The sequence below is a fragment of the Mobula birostris genome, chromosome 9 (assembly GCF_030028105.1).
Source record: "Mobula birostris isolate sMobBir1 chromosome 9, sMobBir1.hap1, whole genome shotgun sequence".
In the NCBI taxonomy this organism is placed as follows: Eukaryota; Metazoa; Chordata; class Chondrichthyes; order Myliobatiformes; family Myliobatidae; genus Mobula; species Mobula birostris.
The window spans coordinates 151,192,658-151,213,409 of record NC_092378.1 but is presented as its reverse complement, the minus strand read 5'-3'; the positions used below and the strand labels follow the sequence as shown (position 1 = coordinate 151,213,409).

At 39.5% G+C, this 20,752-nt stretch overlaps 1 protein-coding gene across 3 annotated transcripts in view; it reads left to right on the top strand.

Annotated features, from left to right (window-relative positions):
- The window catches only part of lmtk2 (lemur tyrosine kinase 2), a 129,725-nt gene that overhangs the window by 29,859 nt on the left and 79,114 nt on the right, over window positions 1-20,752 (top strand). For 2 of the 3 annotated variants that reach the window (XM_072269131.1, XM_072269130.1), the window contains exons 1-2: window positions 15,243-15,345; window positions 18,283-18,370. In XM_072269131.1, coding sequence (XP_072125232.1) covers window positions 15,330-15,345; window positions 18,283-18,370 — 104 coding nt within the window. In that variant the 5' untranslated portion in view covers window positions 15,243-15,329. Of the gene's footprint in view, window positions 1-942; window positions 1,065-3,666; window positions 3,821-11,446; window positions 11,521-15,226; window positions 15,346-18,282; window positions 18,371-20,752 lie in introns of those variants that run through there. The other variant, XM_072269129.1, reaches the window with a different exon arrangement.

Genomic DNA, 20,752 nt, shown 5'->3' with positions numbered 1-20,752 from the left:
CCAGCGAGTACGGCTTCAGAATAGAATGACGTCTCTTGAACCAGTGGGTGGGATTATGTTGCCACATTCGGCTGTGGAGGCCAAGTCATTGGGTATATTTAAAGCAGAGATCATTAGGATCTTTGTTAGTAAAGGTGACAAAGGTTACGGGGAGAAAGCAGTAGAGTGGGGTTGAGGAATGACAGATCAGCCGTGGTAGAATGGGAGAGCACATTCGATGGGCCGAATAGCCTAATTATACTCCTATGTCTTATGGTGAAAAGCTGGATTTAATCTTGGAACATTTTTGGAGGGAAAGGGAAATGTATACAAAATGAGATATTTTGGCCAATAAATTGCTGGGAAAAATTGAATTAAGAAAGCTGTAGAAAATCTACCCTCAAAACAAATATAATTGTAGATACAAGGTGTTTTAGAAGGGTCTACCCTTGATAATTGACCTTCGAAAATAATGGTTGTGAAGTGCTTGGGATGGTCTGAGAATATGGAGTTTTATACATTGAAGCTAGTTACTTAATGGGATGAATATTGCTGATAGTGTCTTCTGGGGCATGTATTTCCTTATTCTTTTATGGTTCGCTTAATGGGCAATTTTTCTACAGAGTTGCAGATTATACTTAACTGCTTGAGTCTCTTTATTTTCAATAGTAAATTTAAACATTTTTTTAACATTTATTCAACTGGCATTCTACATCTGGCAATATAGCATTTTACATTCCGCGCTGATTGATTATGTGTAGTTTTTCTTTGGTTCTATTGTATTTCTTTGTAATACTGTGAATGCCTGCAAGGAAATGTATCTCGGCGTAGTATATACATACTTTGCTAATACATTTGCTTTGAACTTTGATTAAGCCATTGAACTTGTACCATACAATGTGTAGTTTCTTGGAGTGGGTTTTTAAAACCTGGTGTTTACAAATGATTTATTCCATTTTCCAGGGGAAACAACTGTTGAAGTCTCCGTGTCACTGCTCGTACTTTCTGGGTGCTGCTTAGTTGTCCTGGTCGTCCTGCTTGTGAATTGTGCATCATGCTGCAAAGACCGGGAAATAAATTTCAAGGTGAGCATAAGGATGCACCTTGGTTTCCCTGTTTTCATCGAACGGTGACATTTAAATTGTGTTTGCATTGCATTGTTGATATATCAGTAAGGGCAGAGTCGTCCTATACTGCGGATGGCTGATTCAAGAGTGTCATTCAACAGCATGGCTTGGTTTAGATTTTCCTTCTCAAATGTGAACGCCAGCCACAAGAAGAAAAAAAACTCCTGAGGCTATCAAGTGCTTATTCATGCATTTCACACTGACTGATTTAAAAGTCTTTTGGGAGTAGAAGAAGGATGTGGAATCTGTATCTGTTAATTGAATGTTATTATGTGCAGTTAATATTCTCTATTTTTTTTCAAATTTCAGGTTGCCTGGGGTGACATTTCTTCTCAGTTTATGTTTGGGCTTCAGTCGTTGCAACTCTTGTTGTAGTATTTTCAAATGATCACTATGCAGAATTGAATGTGATGAAAAACAAAAAAAAATGCGCATTAATCATGTGATACATTTTTGTTGTAATTAAATACAGTTTAAATTGTTTTTATTATTGTCAAATGTACTGAGGTAGAGTGGAAAAACTTTCAGAAAGACCTAGATAGAGTGGATGTGGAGAGGATGCTCCTTATAGTGGGGAAGCCGACCAGAGGGCAGTGCCTCAGAATTGAGGAATGTCCATTTAGAACATTTGAGAAAAAATTTCTTTAGCCAGAGAAAACTCATTACTACAGATAGCTGTGGAGGCCAAGTCTTGGGTATATTTAAAGTGGAGATTGATAGGTTCTTGATTAATAAGGGTGTCAAAGGTCATGGGGAGAAGGCAGGAGAATGGGGTAGAGAGGGATAAATCAGCCGTGATGGAATGGCAGAGCAGACTCAATGGGCTGAATGGCCTAATACTGCTCCCATGTCTTCTGGTCTGATACCATCCATACAGATCATTTCACCACATCAGCACATTGCGGTAGTAGCATGTATTATATAGACATTAAAGGTGCAAGATCAAAATGAGGTAAATTATGAGGTTAAATCTTATTTTTCATCTTATTTTTTTAGGGAATCATTCAATAGTCTTAAAACAGTGGGATAGAAGCTGTTCTTGAGCCTGGTGGTACATTCTTTCAGGCTTTTGTACCTGCTGCCCAATATGAGGGAGGAGAAGACAATGTCTGGGGATAGGTGAAGTCTTCTATTATGTTGTACACTTTACTGAGGCAGTCAGAAGTGTAGACAGAGACCATGGAGGGGAGGCTGGTTTCTGTGATGTACTGAACTGTGTCCAACTCTATGCAGTTTCTCGTGGCCCTGGGCATAGCAGTTGTCACACCAAGCCATGTCACGTCTGGATAGGTATATTGATTTTTAAAAAAAAAGGGGATGTACTAAATTTCTCTGGTCTCTTGAGGAAATAAAGAGCTAGTACACTTTCTTGGCCATGGCGTCTACGTGTTTGTACTTGGACAGGCTCTCGTTGATAGTCATTCCTGAGAGCTTGAAGCTTTTGGCTCATGATCTCAGCACCGCTGATATAAACCGGTCCATGTGCTCTGTACAGGATGAGATCAATCAGCTGGTTGGGCGGTGTCGCAACAACAACCTTGCAGTCAACATCAGTACGACCAAGGAACTGATTGTGGACTTCGGGAAGGGGAAGTCAAGGGAACACACACCAATCCTCGTCGAGGGGTCAGCAGTGGCAAGGGTGGAAAAATTTCAAGTTCTTGGGCATCAACATCTCTGAAGATCTATCTTGGGCCTTAACATATTGATGGAATTATGAAGAAAGGCCAGAAGGTGCTATATTTTAGGATTTTGAGAAGATTTTGTATGTCACCAAAGACGAGCAAATTTCTAGAGCTGTACCGGGGAGATCATTCTAACTGGTTGCAGCACCGCCTGGAATGGAGGGGCCACTGCACAGGATTGGAAAAAGCTGCAGAGGGATGGAAACTCAGTCAGCTCCATCATGGGCACTAGTCTCCACCGCATTGAGGATATCTTCAAAAGGTGATGCCTCCGAAAGGTGCCATCGCACAAGCCGTGTTCTCTTATTACTACCATCAGGAGATACAGAAGCCTGAAAACACACAATCAATATTTCGGAATGAACAATGAGCTATTTCATGAACACCACCTCTCTATATTTCTTCTTTCAGTTAGTCCTGATGAGGGGTCTCGGCTCGAAACGTCGACTGTGCTTCTTCCTATGGATGCTGTCTGGCCTGCTGCGTTCCACCAGCATTTTGTGTGTGTTGCTTGAATTTCCAGCATCTGCAGATTTCCTCGTGTTTACCTCTCTATATTGCTCTCTTTTTGTACTACTTACTTAATATTGTTATATATTATTGTAGTTTATAGTATTTATATGTATCACACCATACTGCTGCAAATCCACAAATTTTGCGATATATGTCAGTGATACTAAACTTGATTCTGATTCTACCCCTTCCTGAAGTCTGATTTTTGTTTTGCTGACATTGTGGGGCATAGATCTGCTGCTTTCCAGGATTGTTTATAAAGTGCTGGGTTGCTTTAGAATTAGTGTAAGCAGGTTTTTGTATAGAGCAAATAATGCCCCATTTACATGAAGTTAAGAGTTCCACTATTGTTTCTCTTTCAGGAATTTGAAGATGATAATCTTGATGAAGAAAATGATTTTGTACCTCCAGCAGAAGACACTCCGTCACCTCCAACGCCTGCTGAAGTATATACACTTTCTGTTCCAAATGTTATGTTTTCTACTCCAACGCAGATTCACTTATCAAAAACACAAGGTGTGCACTGCTCTGCATTTCAAAACAGCCTTTTACTACTACTTTATATCACTTAAATCGATCTAAATGTAGAGTACTTGGCAAATGTGATTTAATAGAATACGATTGCTTGGCTTTTTATTCCCGATGTTCATTTGAAACAATCCAATCCTAAATGACATTATAATCTGTAGGTTCTCCATTTCTCAGTAAAATTATCTACTGAAGCCATCCACCAGGAAAATCCTGATTTTATTTCACAGTGTGCATTAAATAAGGTTATTTCATACAAGTGTTTCAATTAGCCCCTTAGATCTGAAAGGGCAAACTTTAACAAGGAATTCTATTCGTGAATTTGATTAAAAGAAATACGCCCTGGAAGTACATGCACGTGAAAATCTGGTGGTAGCAAGAGCAGGTTTGGTTCTAAGGCTCTGTATAACTTCCTAATCTGTCAATGCCATTTCAAATCTGAATGGTTAATAACAAGGCTTCCAGTTTATTCTATTAAAGAATTGGTCAATCAAGCTGCTGAATACTTTTCTTGGAGAACTTCACGATGGTGTTCAAAAGGTTGGTTAACATTTGTGGTCCAATCCATAATAATTGTTCCAGTAAAAGTGAGCTGAGGGGAGATATGATAGAGGTTAATAAGATTGAGAGGCATGGATAAAGTAGACAGGTGGTATCTTTTTTCCTTGGGTTGAAATGTCTAATACCAGAGGGCATGCATTTATGGTGAGGGGGTAATTTCAAAGGAGATGTGTGGCGCAAGTTTTTTTGCACAGAATGGTGGGTGCCTGGAATGTACGGCCTAGAGTGCTGGTAGAGGCAGAAACATTAGAGACTTGAGAGGCATTTAGATAGGCACATGGATGTGAGGAAAATGGAAGGATATGAACATTGAGTAGGCATAAAAGATTAGTTTGTTATTTGATTACTAATGCAATTTGCCAAGATGTCTGGCTGGAGCTATGAGGAAAGTTTTGATAGACTGGGTTTATTTTACTTAGTGTAGTGAAGGCTAAGTGGAAAGAGGGGTCGAACTGAGTATGCAAAGTTGAGGTTGATGGTGAAAAATCTTTCCCCATAGTAATGTTATCTTAAACCTGAAGGCATGGGTTTAATATAAAAGGCAAGAGATATCAGGATTTTTTTTTAATCTAGAAGGTGGATGAAATCTGGAAGGCATTACTTTAAGGGATGATGGAAACAGCCCTTAAGACTGCTTCACTGTTCAATAACTGGACCTCATATTCTTGCCTTAATAATCCTAAATTTGTCAAATTTATAAGTCAAGGAAATCATCCTGATATCCTGATGAAGGGTCTCGGCCTGAAACTGTTTATTCTTTTCCATTGATGTTACCTGACCTGCAGAGTTCCTGCAGCATTTTGCATGTGTTGCTCTAGATTTCCAGCATCTGCAGAATCTCTTGTGTTAGGGAAATCATCCTTTCTGATTCCACCCTATGCGGTCCTCTAAGAATTTAATATGTATTGATGAGGACGCCTCTCCGCTCTAAAGAATTGAGGTGAAGCCTGCTTTATCTATCTTCGTATAACAGACCTGCCTTTCTAGGAACTAGTCAGATGAATCTTCACTGAATTCCTTCTGTAGCAAGTATTCTTTAAGGGTGAGGCAGCACGGTAGCATAGTGGTTAATATGCTTTACAGTACCAGCGACTTGGGTTCAATTCCTGCCACTGCCTGCTAGTAGTTTGTCCTTTCTCCCCTTGACTGCGTGGGTTTCTTCTGCTCCTCCAGTTTCCTCCCATAGTCTTCTCCAAAGACATGCTGGTTGGAAGGTTAATTAGTAATTGTAAATCGTCCTGTGCTTAGGCTGCAGTAAAATTAGGTGATTGCTAGGTGGTGCGGCTTGACCGGCCTAACCGGCCTATTCCATGCTGTATTTCAATATAAAATTAAAAAATAAAAGGATTGAGGGCATACGAAATTCGCAAGGTGTGATTCATATAAGGCCATATACAATTGTAGTAAGAAATCTTTGCTCTTGTATTCAAATCCTTTAGTAATAAAGACCAACATACTATTTGTTTTCCTAGTTTCCTGGTGCACCTGAAAACTAGCTTTCCAACGTAGATTGGGAGACCGTTTCACCGAGCACCTACGTTCCGTCCACCAGAAAAAGCGAGATCTCCCAATGGCCACCCATTTTAATTCCACTTTTCATTCCTATTCTGACATGTCAATCCATGGCTTCCTCTACTGTCGTGATGAAGCCACACTCAGGTTGAAGGAGCAACACCTTGTAATCTGTCTGGGTAGCCTCCAACCTGATGATTGATTTCTCGAACTTCCGGTAATGCCTCTTCCCCGCCCCTTCACCACTCGCCATCTCCTTTTCCTTCTCTCACCATATCTCATTGCTTGCCCATCACCTCCCTCTGGTGCTCCTCTCACTTTTTTTCCCCCATGGTCTTCCGTCCTCTCTTATTAGATTCATCTTCCCCAGCCTTCTATCTCTCTCACCAATCAACTTCCCAGCTCTTTACTTCATCCCTTCCCCGCCTGTTTTCACCTATCATCTTGTGTCTGTTTCTCTCTCCCCTTCTACCTTCTAACTCGGACTCCTCATCTTTTTTTTCCTCCAGTCCTTTGTTGACTACTCTTTTCCATAGATGCTGCCTGGCCTGCTGAGTTCCTCCAGCATTTTGTGTGTGTCGAATGCTAGCTTTCGGTGACATGTATACAGGACAGCTGGGTCTCTTTGAAAGTTAAAGTTCCCAAGTTTCTTGTTTTTTTTTAAAAAAAGAGCAATTTCTGTTTGTGCGTCAAAGTGAATAATATCATTATTTTTCACTTTTTACTCTTATCTGCCGTGTTGTTGCCCATTCATTCAGCTTGTCTGTATCATCTTGCAGCCTTATCTCTGCACACATTTCCACTTCGCTGCATGTCATTAGCAACTGGAAACATTGCATTTGGTCACTTCGTGTATTCTGTTCTTTCAGATTGAGTGTAGCTAGGAAGATATAGTTGAAAGATGAGGGAGGGGGAGTGTTAAAAGAAGAAGTGGCAGAGCAATATTAATCAAGGAATCCATAACTTAAAACTCCCTCTGTGGTCTCTGCTACCCTCTGGCTATACAGTGGCATGCAAAAGTTTGGGCACCCCTGGTCAAAATTTCTGTTACTGTGAATAGCTGAGCAAGTAAAAGATGAACTGATTTCCAAAAGGCATAAAGTTAAAGATGACACATTTCTTTAATATTTTAAGCAAGAAAACTTTTTTTATTTCCATCTTTTACAGTTTCAAAATAACAAAAAAGGAAAAGGGCTGGAAGCAAAAGTTTGGGCACCCTGCATGGCAGTACTTAGTAACACCCCCTTTGACAAGTATCACACCTTGTAAACGCTTTTTGTAGCCAGCTAAGAGTCTTTCAATTCTTGTTTGGGGGATTTTCACCCATTCTTCCTTGCAAAAGGCTTCTCGTTCTGTGAGATTCTTGGGCAGTCTTGCATGCACTGCTCTTTTGAGGTCTATCTACAGATTCTCGATGATGTTTAGGTCGGGACTGTGAGGGCCGTGGCAAAACCTTCAGCTTACGCCTCGAGGTGGTCCATTGTGGATTTTGTAGTGTGTTTAGGATCATTATCTTGTTGTAGAAGCCATCCTCTTTTCATCTTAGGCTTTTTTACAGACAGTGTGATGTTTGCTTCCAGAATTTACTGGTATTTAATTGAAAAAAAAAGTTCTATTTTAACTTCTTCAGTCCACAGGACTTGTTTCCAAAATGCATCAGGCTTATTTAGATGTTCCTTTGAACCTTTTGAATAGAACTTTTTGGCTGCAATGAGCAAAGGTATGTTTGGAGAAAAAAGGGTGTAGAATTGCATGAAAAGAACCCCTCTCCAACTGTTAAGCATGGGGGTGGATCGATCATGCAGCCAGTGGCATGGGGAACATTTACTGGTCGAGGGAAGAGTGAATTCAATTAAATACCAGCAAATTCTGGAAGTAAGCATCACACCGTCTGTAAAAAAAAAGCCGAAGATGAAAAGAGGATGGCCTCTACAAACAGGATAATGATCCTAAACACGCCTCAAAATCCACAATGGACTACCTCAAGAGGCGCAAGCTGAAGGTTTTGCCATGGCCCTCACAGTCCCCTGACCCAAACATCATCGAGAATCTGAGGATAGATCTCAAAAGAGCAGTGCATGCAAGATGGCCCAAGAATCTCACAGAACTAGAAGCCTTTTGCAAGGAAGAATGGGTGAAAATCCCCCAAACAAGAATTGAAAGACGGCTACAAAAAGCATTTACAAGATGTGATACTTGCCAAAGGGGGTGTTACTAAGTACAAATAAATAAGTTTTCTTGCTTAAAATATTAAAGAAATGTGCCATCTTTAACTTCATGCCTTTTGGAAATCAGTTCATCTTTTGCTCACTTAGCTATTCACTGTAACAGAAATTTTGGTTAGGGTGCCCAAACTTTTGTATGCCACTGTATACTCGCCCATACTTGCTATCATAGCCATGTATCCTACTTGGGAACTTGTTCCACATTCTTCTACCTATCAACTCCCAGCTTCATAATTCATCTCCCTCTCTCCATCCATAAACCTTCTCCCTACCTGGTTTCACCTATTGCCAGCCAGCATGTACGCCTTCCCTTCCCCCACCACCTTATTCCAGTATCTTCCCCCTTCCTTTCCAGTCCCCATGAAGAGTCTCGGCCTGAAACATTTGATTATTCATTCCCCTCCATAGATGCTGCCTGACCTGCTGAGTTCCTCCAGAATTTTGTGCTTTAGATTTCCAGCATCTCCAGGATCTCTTTTGTTTATTGCTTCTGAAGATGAGACCAGATGGGTGGAGCTTTGAAACTTCTTACAGTAAAGGCCAATATACTGTTTGTCTTAATTGCTGTCTTAAATATTCAATAATTTATGCACAATGCCACTCAGGTTCCTCCGAACACCAAAACCCTAGTCAATCACCATTTATATAGCACTGTTTTTCTACAAAGTGGGTGATGTTGAGGGCTGAAGGGCCTGTTTCTATGGTGTGTGATACTTACGCACTGACTCTAGGGCACTTCCCTCACCCTGCACACATCCCTTTCAGCCATGTAGCTCCACCAAGGCTTTTCAGTTTCGCTGGGCAACCTACTGGCGGAGGTCGGTAACTGAATACAACCCTGGATGTTTGGCTCAATCAGAGACTCCTTTTGTTTGTAGTTAAGGTTTCCAGTATTTTTGCTGTCATATTTGTAATTTCCCCTTTTATGTCAATTTTTAATTTATAGTTTCTATGAAGTTTTTTTGCTATTACGTGCAAATAAAATGCAAGATGCTTTTGTTGTAAATATTGAGTTATATTTGAATCAAGGAGAATTTTTTTTTGGGAGCTGTGTTGCTGACAGAAGACTTCCTTTCTTGGGTCTAAAATTCTGTAGCAAGGGTTGACACTGACATTTGGCATTATTTCAATATAAACATCCCACAGTTTGCTATTGTGACTCTAGCTTCCTTTGGAATAAATAGGACATATGTTCTGGTGTTGAAAGATCGAAATGTATGAAACTTTTTTTGACTGTAAGTAAGTTGTTCTTTTGGGGTTTTAGGTGTATACAATTGATTTGGTCTTCCACCAAGGTGCAACTTTAATCATTCCATACCCAGCGACAGCTTTTTCTGCTGCCTACGTATCAATGCCTATAATTCCCTTCATAAAGAAATAAGGGAATTGTAAAGCCTAAAGCGTCTGTTAGAATAATATCCAATTTCCTATAAATGTATCTGTGTTTAGAGTTGATTTATAAAGATGCAAAGCAGCCCTATAGTGTTTTGCTATGGTCTGAAACAATATAAATGTTCACCCTCCATAAACCTTGCGCCTTATAAACCTCAATATTGAAATCATCTCAGCAAATAACATGGAATTGTGTAATGACATATCTTATAGCTTCACATAGTCCAAATATTTGCTTGAGTTTATAGATATATTAATGATGACAATGCATTTTATTGTATTGATAAGTAATGTTTGTCTATGCTGATATTTAATATAAATTGATTTGATTGCCAAAGCTGCAGAAATCAGTTGTTCTCAACTCTCTTCATAGCAATTCCTGTTGCCCACACCTCAATCCGATTGGATTTTGTTTAGATGATTTAGGTATATAAAGCATATGAGATTCATAGAGGGTACTTTATCCCCATGAACTGCATTGGTTTCCTCTCAGTGTTCAGGTCTCCTCCCAAAGTCCAAAGGTGTACCAGTTAGTAGGTGTATTGGTCATTGTAAATTGTCCTGTGATTAGGCTAGCATTAAATCAGTGGGTTGCTGGGCTGTGCGGCTCATAGGGCCGGAAGGGCCTGTTGCACGCTGTATCTCTGGGCAAATAGACAACTAATTCAAGTTTAATTGTCATTCAACCATACATGAATGTTCATGAGTACAGCCAAATGAAACAGCATTAAATTGACTGATGAATAAAAGGCATTAAATAAATAAATATTGTTTCTGAACATAACAAAACACCACATGCTGCTTTACATCATTATAAATCAAATCTCAACATAGATACATTTATAGGAAATAGGATATTAGTCAAACAGACTGTTTAGACTTTACAGTGCCATTACTACTTTATGAAGGGAAATGTCGATGTTGGCAGCAGAAGAAATTGTCACTGGACTTGGAGTGATTAAAGTCCGTGATGTTTAAACAGCTTTAATTGGAGTACATTTATTTATTTTATTTAGCAATACAGTGCCGTGTAGCCCTTTCCGACCCTATGAGCCAGCAACCCCCAACAAACTCGATTAACCTTAACCTAATCATGGGACAATTTTATAAAGACCAGTTAACTTACCTGATACGTCTTTGGACTGTGGGAGGAAATTGGAGCAGCTGGGGAAAACTCCAAGCATTCCATGGGGAAGACGTACAGACTCCTTACAGATAGCGCTGGAATTGAACTCCGAAATGCCCCGAGCTGTAATAGGCTCACTAACCGCTACGGTGGTTCGCAATGAAACTGCGCATTTGGAAATCCAGATGGTTCAGCATCTTCTCACCCAGGTGATGGTTACCCTCCCCTTGACTCACTGGGGCCCCTGTTCCCATGCTTTTTAGGTTTGTTTAAATGTTACATGTATTACAAGTGTAAATTAAAAGCATATTGGAGCATTATTGAAATTGCACAGTCTTCAGAAAAACTTGAGTCAGCAAAGTCTGATTAACAGAGTTTGACTATAGTGCAAGTAAGAGGGTTGTTGGACTAGAGGGGATTAGGGAGAGAGGGGTACAAAGCCTGGAAGTTTTTGAAGACGAGGATGAGAACCTTAAAATCAGAATTTTGCTTAATTAATAGCAAGATAGTTCAATGGCATAAGTTGTTGATGAACAATGTGAATGACAATTTGAGCAGCGTAGGATTGGACATACTTTTTTTTTAAGGAGGGCAAGTCGTTTGAGGCTGGTCAGGATTGCAATGTCAAGTCCAGTGATAATGATGCACCTCCTAGTTTCAGGGCTGAAGTGGTCAATCTCAACATTTAAAACTTGGTTTGGCAATTTGATGAAAATTAAAGCAGGAAGTAATCTCATGGGAATTTTTATATAAAATATGCTTGTAAATAAAGTATATTTAATTCGTTGTGTTTTAAAGGAGTCTCCTCAGCACCTTTTGGACGTCATCATCTTAGCTACGTTCAGGAAATTGGAAATGGGTGGTTTGGTAAGGTAAGAACTTTTTTTTTCTAAGCAGCGTGACAGTATCCAGACATTTGTGTGTAAAAGCTAATATTAGCAGCAAAGATGCTAGATATTTAAACTTGGCTTAAAATGGGCTTTATTTGCAAGATCTCCAAAATTTTGGGAGATCTTGTAAATATGACCTTTATTCTCTCCCCTATAGGCATTAGGCAAAGTTAATAAATCTGTCATTTACAATTCTGCAGCAGAAAAGAAATTGAGCCAAATTGGCAGTTGAAGCTCCTCAAGCTAAAATGCACTGCTTTGTAGAATTGAGATAACAATTTATTCTCTGTTGGTATTTGACAAAGAATAAAGGACTAAATTGTTTTCTACCTTGAGTTGCATGGTTGAACATAATGTAGTGTTCATGCCTCACCGACCAGTTCTGATTGCTGACTAAGTTGACATGTTGCACTGGTTATTGAAAAGTGCAATAGTTGCTGTTCACTTCTTTTAGCTGCAATCATTTTCGAGTTGCACCATTGTTAAGTTAGCAGTGCATGTGTAACTGTAAGCAAAATAACATTTCTTTAAATAAAAAAAAAACAGCATTCCTGGGAAGTAGCATGCATATGAATGAGCTCATTAAGATACATTTTGTATCATTTTTAAAAAATCTATTCTCAGGAAGTAACTTGGGTATAAATAAGCATAATTTTAATATTTATAGTGCAACCTCCCACCATAATGATCTGAATATCATCGAATGTGTGAACCTTTGCTACTTAGCATCCTGGTAGTTACCTAACCAGCCACTTAAGTAGTGGCTACAACAGCAGGTCACGTGTTTTGTATCTGTGAAGTGTGATTTACTTACTGACTCTCCACTGTCCATGTGCCCAAAGCCAGAATACTCTCAAACTGGGCTAGAAAATGGAACTGAACAAGACCTAGCTCAAACTATCCAGGATGGAGTAACTGCACTGAATGGTTATCCATCCACCACCTAAGTGTTCACTTACTACAACACTGACATTATGTGCCATCTACATTTACTCAACCACGCTTCTTCAACAGCATGTTGCTAGCCCTTGCTTCCCAGCAAGGTGAACACTGCAGGCTTCAAGTTCAAAGTAAATTTATTGTCAAAGTACATATATTATGCCACCATATAATAGCTTGAGATTTATTTTCTTGTGGGCATTCACAGTAGAACAGAGAAATACAATGAAATTGATGAAACAAAGGCTGACAAACAACCAATGTGCAAAAGAAGACGAACTATGCAAACAAATAAACATAAATCCATAGGTTGTGGAATCAGTTCAGAGTTAAGGTTACTCATGCTGGTTCAAGATCTTGATCGTTTCAAGGTTGATGGTGACCCCATAGAGAGCATCCAGCCCAGACAGGGTACCTGGCCAAGTTCTAAAGACCTGTTTGATCAACTGGCCGGAGTGTTCACTGATATCTTTAACCTCTTGCTTTGGCAGTGTAAGGTAGCTTCCTCCTTCAAGCAGGCTTCTATTATACCAATTGCTAAGAAGAATATGGAATCCTGCCTCAATGACTACCATCCAGTAGCACTTACATCCACAATGATGAAGTGATTTGAGAGGTTGGTAATGAAACATATCAACTCCTGCCTGAGAAGTGACTTGGATTTGCTCCAATTCATCACAACAGGATCACCACAGATGCCATTTCATTGGCTCGTCACTCAACCCTGGAACATCTGGACAGTGAAGGTGGATGCATCAGGATACTCTTCATTGACTGCAGCTCAGCATTCAAAACTATCATCCTCTCAAAATTAATCAATACGCTTCAAGGCTTATGCCTCAAAACTTGTGCAACTGGATCCTCACTTGTAGACCCCAGTCAGTTTGGATTGGCAACAACATCTCTTCCACGGTCTCCCTCAGCACAGATGCACGACATGTCTGTGTGCTTACACCCTGCTCTACTTGCTTTATATTTATAACTGTGAGGCTAAGTAAGCTCAAATACCATATTTAATTTGCTGATGACACCCTTATCATTGGCCAAATCAAAGCTGGTGATGAATCAGCACACAAGAGGGAGACTGAAAATCTGGCTAAGTGGTGCCAAAACAACAACCTCCCACTCAATGTCAGTAAGAACAAAGAGATGATTATTGACTACAGGAGGAGGAAACTGGAAATCCATGAATCAGTCCTCATTGGGGCAATCAGAGGTGGAAAGGATTAGAAACTCTAAATTCCTTTGTGCTATAATTTCAGAGGACCTGTCTTGGGTCCCACATTTAAGCATCTTTACTTTCTTTGGAGTTTGCAAAAATTCAGCTTGTCATCAAAAACTTTGACAAACTTCTATAGATGTGAAGTGGAGAGTATATTGACCAGTTGCATCACTGGAACACCAGTGCCTCTGAATGGAAAAACTGACAAAAAGTAGTGGATATAGTCCAGTCCATCATGGGTAAAGCCCTTCCCACCATTGAGCACATTTACATGGAGCGCTGTTGCAGGAAAGCAGCATTAGTCATCAGAGACCCCCACCTCCCAGGTCATGCTTTCTTCTCTCTGTTACCGTCAGGAAGAAGGTACAAAAGCACCAGGTTTAGGAACAATCGAGGATAACCCTCAACCATCAGGCTTTTGAACAAGAGGGGATAATTTCCCTCACCCCATTAGTGAACTGTTCCCTAACCTATGGACTCACTTTCAAGGACTTTTCATCTCAAGGTCTCAGTTTTATTGCTTATTTATTTATGTTATTATTTTTTTTCTCTTTTTGTATCTGCACAGCTTGTGTTTTTTTGCATATTGGTGTTTGTCCATCTTGTTGGGTGCAGTCTTTACATTGATTCTATTGTGTTTCTTTGTACTTATTGTGAATGCCCACAAGAAAATGAATCTCAGGGTTGTATATGGTGACATATATATACTTTGATCATAAATTTACTTTGAACTCTGCTTGAACCTGGTGGTGTGGGGCCTAATGTTCTTGTACTTCCTTCTAGATGGCACTTATCACACTATCCTGACTTGGAAATACCATTACTCATTGTAGCTAAGATGAAATCCTGCAATTCTCTACCCATCAGCAATCTAGGAATATCTTTAAAAATTTACTATTTTGGTTTAAATGTAAGCCTAGGTTTTTAAACTGAGTGTTGTGTTCTGCTGTGAAGTAGGGTGTTTGGTAACATAAGAAGGAGATGTTTAGAGTGGATATTAGAAGGAGATTGATAAAACCAACCTTAGAAATGGTGAAAGGTGTTTGAATCTATGATTTAAATCATTGTCTTAAAAAAGATCTACAGCCTTTGGCTAACTCTGATACTTTGATGATATCTCGTACCTATTGCTGTTAATACTCTCTTTTGAATTTAATACAGATATGTTCAGTCTATTAATTTTTAAAATGTCATAGAGTTGCAGAAGATGTATATATATTTTTAACTTTTCATTTGGATAATTACTAACATTTCCCTCAGAATTTGCATGACTGACCAAGTCTCTATCAAGCATTCCAGATTTTTGTCTCTTTCCTGTTGTTGTCCTTTCCTGAGGATGAATGCTTGGCAACCCAAGTTGAGTAATGTAGTTTTGCCAGAGAAATGTACAAACATCCTTTGTCACCTGCTGCAGTGTCCTTGTCCTTTTCCACATCGCATGTAATCAAGAATGTTTGTGGGAAATTAGAGACTTCCTGTTTCAGCGAACTGAAGTATTTAAAAGTGCTCTCTCCATATTTTGGGAAGGTTCTTCTTGGGGAATTCTACCAGGATTCCAGTTTAGTCAGAGTGATTATTAAAGAACTGAAGCCCAGTGCAAGCTCAACGGAGCATCATCGATTCCTTCAAAATGGAGAAGCTTACAGGTTAGTTATAATTTTTCACTTTAAAACTACCATGTACAGAAAATTGTAAACCATTGGATCAACATGCTTTTTGATCTGTACAGACCCCAGTAATGGATTTTATGAGCAATTGCCTTGTTAGATTTTGTGGATTGTAAGTTGAGCAGTTGCAGATACAAATCTGAAATTGCTGAAAAATAAAATCTCTCTTTGCATTAACTTGGGTATTAAGAGATCTAAGGGGTATGAGGTGATTGTGGGGAAGTGGTGCTGAGGTAAAAGATCAGCTGCAGCATTGTTGAGGGGTTGAGCAGATGTGAGGGGCTGAATGGTCCATTCCTATTAAACTTTTGTTTGTGTTTTTTAAAAATTGAACTCCTGTTTAAAAATGGCTGACATAGAAACCTCCTTTGTTATTCTGTTGATTAAAACTACTTAACCATCGAGTAATTCATTAGCTTTTTGCTAGTGGAAATTGAAATTAGGCACTTGGTTATTTTCAATAAATGGCCATGCTAAGAACTATGACTATGTCACTTAAGTAGCATTAAATGAATTGTTTTAGCAGATGCTTTTGGTAGATTTGTTTAGAACTTATATTTGTACAGTACTGTGCAAAAGGCGTAGGCACCCAGATTTTTATACAAATTTTGTTTTTAAGGTGTTTATCTTTTGTCTTCTGCATTAGTATGTCAGTAGAAAAGAGCAAATTTTAGATTTCCAAACATTGATGTTCCAAAACATTAAATGTTAGAGAATTGTTTGTATTTTGTGAACAAAAGTAACATATTAAGTAATAGACACTTTTCAAATAAAAACTTGATTACTTTGTAGGTATGTAGCCCAGTGCATGATTAAACAAGTGCTAATGATCAATTTCATAACGAGTTTAATGAACAAAACTGATTAACTTAAACAGAAAAGGGTGAAGAAAGAATCAAACTGGGCAAAAGATAAGCAAACTAAAAGGTAACGGTGTGGCAGATGTGATGGCTTAACCTTCAAATCATCAATTCTTACACCATGGCAGGAGTGAGCACGGCAACTGACACAAGACCTCTCCCAAGCTGAAATTTCCCAGTAGACAGGAGTTTGAAGATGTGCTGTCCAAGCTCTTTTGAAGAAGCACAAATAATGGGCAAGGTTGGGGACCAGAAACACAGCAGTTAGCCACAGAAACTGAGTGCAGCAGAAGGGATGTATCAAACCATTGTCCTTTCTAAATCAGAAGTTGTCCAGCACTGCCATCAGCTTTGAACTAACATAAATCACTGAAATCCAAGTACACCCCTATATAGTCTAGAGAAGTCGTGATAAAGTGGTTTTCACGGAAGAGTTGCTGCCAAAAGGCCATTCCTCCAAAGTGGAAACAAAGCCAAGAGACTCACCTATGCACAAAAACACAAGGACAGGAGTACTGAACAATGGCAGCAAGGCTCTGGACTGATGAGACAAAATTTGAAACTTTTAGTTCAGACAGGAGGCAGTTTGTCTGTAGAAGAGTTGGAGAGCATTTCATGGATGAGCATCTGCTGCCAACCGTGAAGCACAGCCGAGGTTCCCTGCAGGTTTGGGGCTACATATTTGCAAATAGAGTTGGTGATCTGTTCAGAATTAATGGAATCCTCGATGCTGAGAAGTACAAGCAGATCCCCATCCATCATACACTGCCATCAGGGAGGTGTCGCTTGGTGTCAATTTCAGTCTGCAGCAGGACGATGACCTCAAACACACAACCAAGGTCATAAAGAACTATCCGCAGCACAAAGAAGAACAAGAAGTTCTTTAACAGCCGGTTTAGCCTTCACAGAGCCCTGATCTCAACATCAGAGATGTTGTCTGGAATTACCTGGAGAGACAGCTGAAGTCTGCAGAAGAACTGTGGCAAGTTCTTCAAGATGCTTGGAACAACCTAGCAGCCGATTTTCCTATAAATCTGAACCATGGTGCACCTAAGATAATTGAGGTTTTAAAGGCAGTCTGATTGCACCAAATATTAACTTGACTTAGTTCTTTTTAACTGTTTACTGCTCTTTATAGTCATTTTTCATACTTAGAAACATTTCATTAATTTTGAAAACATATTTGTTTTACAGAATTTTTGTTACATGTAACTAAGACTTTTGCACAGTTCTGTATATATACGAATTGTATTTCTGTCTTTCACTCTCTCACTCAATGATAGCTACTGCGCCACTGCAATAAACCTTTTACAACACTTCTCTCCAAGTTAACGGTCAAGGCATTTAATTCAAGATTCAACATCGTTTAATGTCGTTTGCAGGACACAAATGTAAAGGAGAATGAAATAATTGTAACTTGGATCTAATGCAGCACAAAAAAACACAATACGATAAATATCACAATAATAAAAAAATGCAACAAATATAAGTACTTAAGATAGATACGTTGATTGTATGTATATAAAGTGATGCTAGGTACAGGAGTGTCTGTACATAATGTGACTCTGACAGGAAATGATAAAGTAGTGGGATGAGTTAGTGGGTGGAGGTGTTCATTAGCCTTACTCCTTAGGGAAAGTAACTGTACTGGGGTGGTCTAGGCATGGATGCAACTTAGCCTCCACCCCGATGGGAGTGGGACTAACAGTTCATGAGCAGGATAGATGGGTGGGTGAGAATGCCCACTTTCTTATTAACCACCCCTGAGTCTAATGCACACAAGCGGCATTTTATAGCGGCAATCCTTTTTCTTGTGTTGCTCTTAGTTGTCTGAATGATTTGCAGAAATTGTTTTGTCATAAAGGGGCATTGAAAATGATTAAATGCTCCCCTTGAGGTTGGATTTGTATGTGGGATTTTTTGCAAGACCCTGTTTACAAATTTTCTTGTATGAAAAGTACCACTGGCAGCAAAAATGGTGAAATAATTTTGAGTTACTGTCAGTTTCCATAAAATTCTTTTGCCTAATACTTTTGCTCTTTGTTTCTAATTTCAGAGTTCTGCACCATCCAAATGTGCTTCACTGCTTGGGACAATGTGTGGAAGCTGTTCCTTACCTGTTGGTATTTGAATTCTGTCAACTGGTAAGTAATAGACAATCAATGCTGTAAGCCACAATAAGGTTTCTATTAACCTCTGCTTCATAACCCAGTGAAATACTGATTTTCCTTAGTTACTGTAGCAGAAGTAGACTACTGTGCAGCAAAGGAGATAATGCCAGTTAAAACAGGCTGCCGCATGACTTTTGAGCCTGCTGCGTGTGCATTAGCGCTGCACCTGCATTCTTTTAATTCCTGTATGTTGAGTTTTATCTGTTATAAATGCAGCTGGACATAGGAGGGGCTGCTGAACGTAGTAATTAAGAGATCTAAGATCTTGTGTCTAAACCAGCTGCTTTTTGATCTGAGACTATGTAAATATTCCCATAGGGGGAAAAATGCATTAAGCATTTATTTCTAAATGATCTGAAGAGAATTTATTTGCATTGTTGGCAATGTTCTTCCCAACAGAGGATTTTTCTTTTCATGCTTGCTTCCGCTTTAACTTAAAGGATATTTTAAAGCTGTCAGACTATTCATAAGTAATTTTAACAAACTACTTTTAATTGGTGCCTTCCATGTTCATGTTATGGAAGCTTTCATGTTATGAAAATGTACAAGAAAATTGCTATTCTGTTAAAGGTTGGATGAATTCCCAACAAAAAGGGGTTGAGAAGTTTCAGGATATTACCCTGATTTCAAAATGAAGACACACCTACACCCAGTATTTTAAAAATTCAAGTTACCAATTGCACTATACACTGAAAAAATGAGTAACTTGTGGGTGTTAGTGTGATTCATCGTGATTCATTTTATTTTTTTTAAATTTCCGATGCCGTATTTCAATTGGTTAAGTACAAAAGACGTAGGGGAAGAATTAAGCCATGTGGCCCATCGAGTCTGCTCTGCCATTTAGTCATGGCTGATTCTTTTTTCACCTCCTCAGCCCCACTCCCTAGCCTTCTCCCTGTAACCTTCGATGCTGTGTCCAATCAAGAACCGATCAATCTCTGCCTTAAATACACTCAACGACCTGACCTCCGCAGCTACCTGTGGTAACAAATTTCACAAATTCATTACCCTCTGGCTAAAGAAATTTCTTCACATCCCTGTTTTAAATGGACGTCCCACCATCCTGAGGCTGTGCCCTCTTGTCCTTGACTCATAGGAAACATCTTTCCACATCTACTCTGTCTAGACATTCCAACATTTGAAAGGTTTCAGTGAGATCCCCCCCCCCCGCCCCATCCTTCTAAATTCCAGCACATACAGACCCAGAGCCATCAAGCATTCTTTATATGATATCCCTTTCATTCCTGGAAACATCCTCGTGAACTTCTTCTGAATCCTCTCCAATGCTGACACATCTTTTCTTAGATGAGGAGCCCAAAGGTGTTCACAATATTCAGGGTGAGGCCTCACCAGTGCCTTATAAAGCTCCAGCATCACATCCCTGCTTTTATATTCTAGACCTCTTGAAATGAATGCTAGCATTGCATTTGCTTTCCTCACCACTGACACAACCTGCAAGCTAACCTTTAGGGTGTTCTGTAGAAGGACTCCCAAGTCCCTTTGCATCTCAGATTTTTGGATTTTCTGCCGGTTTAGAAAATTGTCTGCACCTTTATTTCTACTACCAAAGTGCATGGACATGCACTTTCTAGCATTGTATTTCACTTACCACTTTCTTGCTCATTCTCCTAATCTAAGGCCTTCTGCAGCCTACCTGTTTCCTCAACACTACCTGCCCCTCCACCAATCTTCGTGTCATCTGAAACCTTGGCAGCAAAGTCATCTATTTCATCAGTTAAATCATTGATATACAGCATAAAAAGAAGTGGTCCCAACACCAACCCCTATGGAACATCTCTAGTCACTGGACACCAACCAGAAAAGGATCCTTTTATTCCCACTCACTACCTCCTACCAATCAGCCAATGCTCTAACCATGCCAGTAACTTTTATGTAATACTGTGGACTTTTAACTGTACCTCGTGTGGCACCTTGCCAAAGGCCTCCTGGAAGTCCAAAGATTCAACATCCACTGCATCTCCTTTATCTATCCTACTTGTAATCTCCTCAAAGAATTCCAACAAGTTCATCAGGCAGAATCTTCCCTTTAGGAAACCATGCTGACTTTGTACTATCTTGTCCTGTGTCACCAAGTACTCCATTACCTCATCCTTAACAATTGGATCTAGCATCTTCTCAACCACTGAGGTGAACCTAACTGATCTATAATTTAGTTTCTACTGCCTTCCCCCTTTCTTAAATAGTGGAGTAACGTTTGCAATTTTCCAGTTCTTGCCAGAGTTCAGTGATTTTTGAAAGATCCTTACTAATGCCTCCACAATCTGCTGCTATTTCTTTCAGAACCCTAGGGTGCAGTTCATCTTGTCCAGGTGACTTGTGTACCCTTATGTCTTT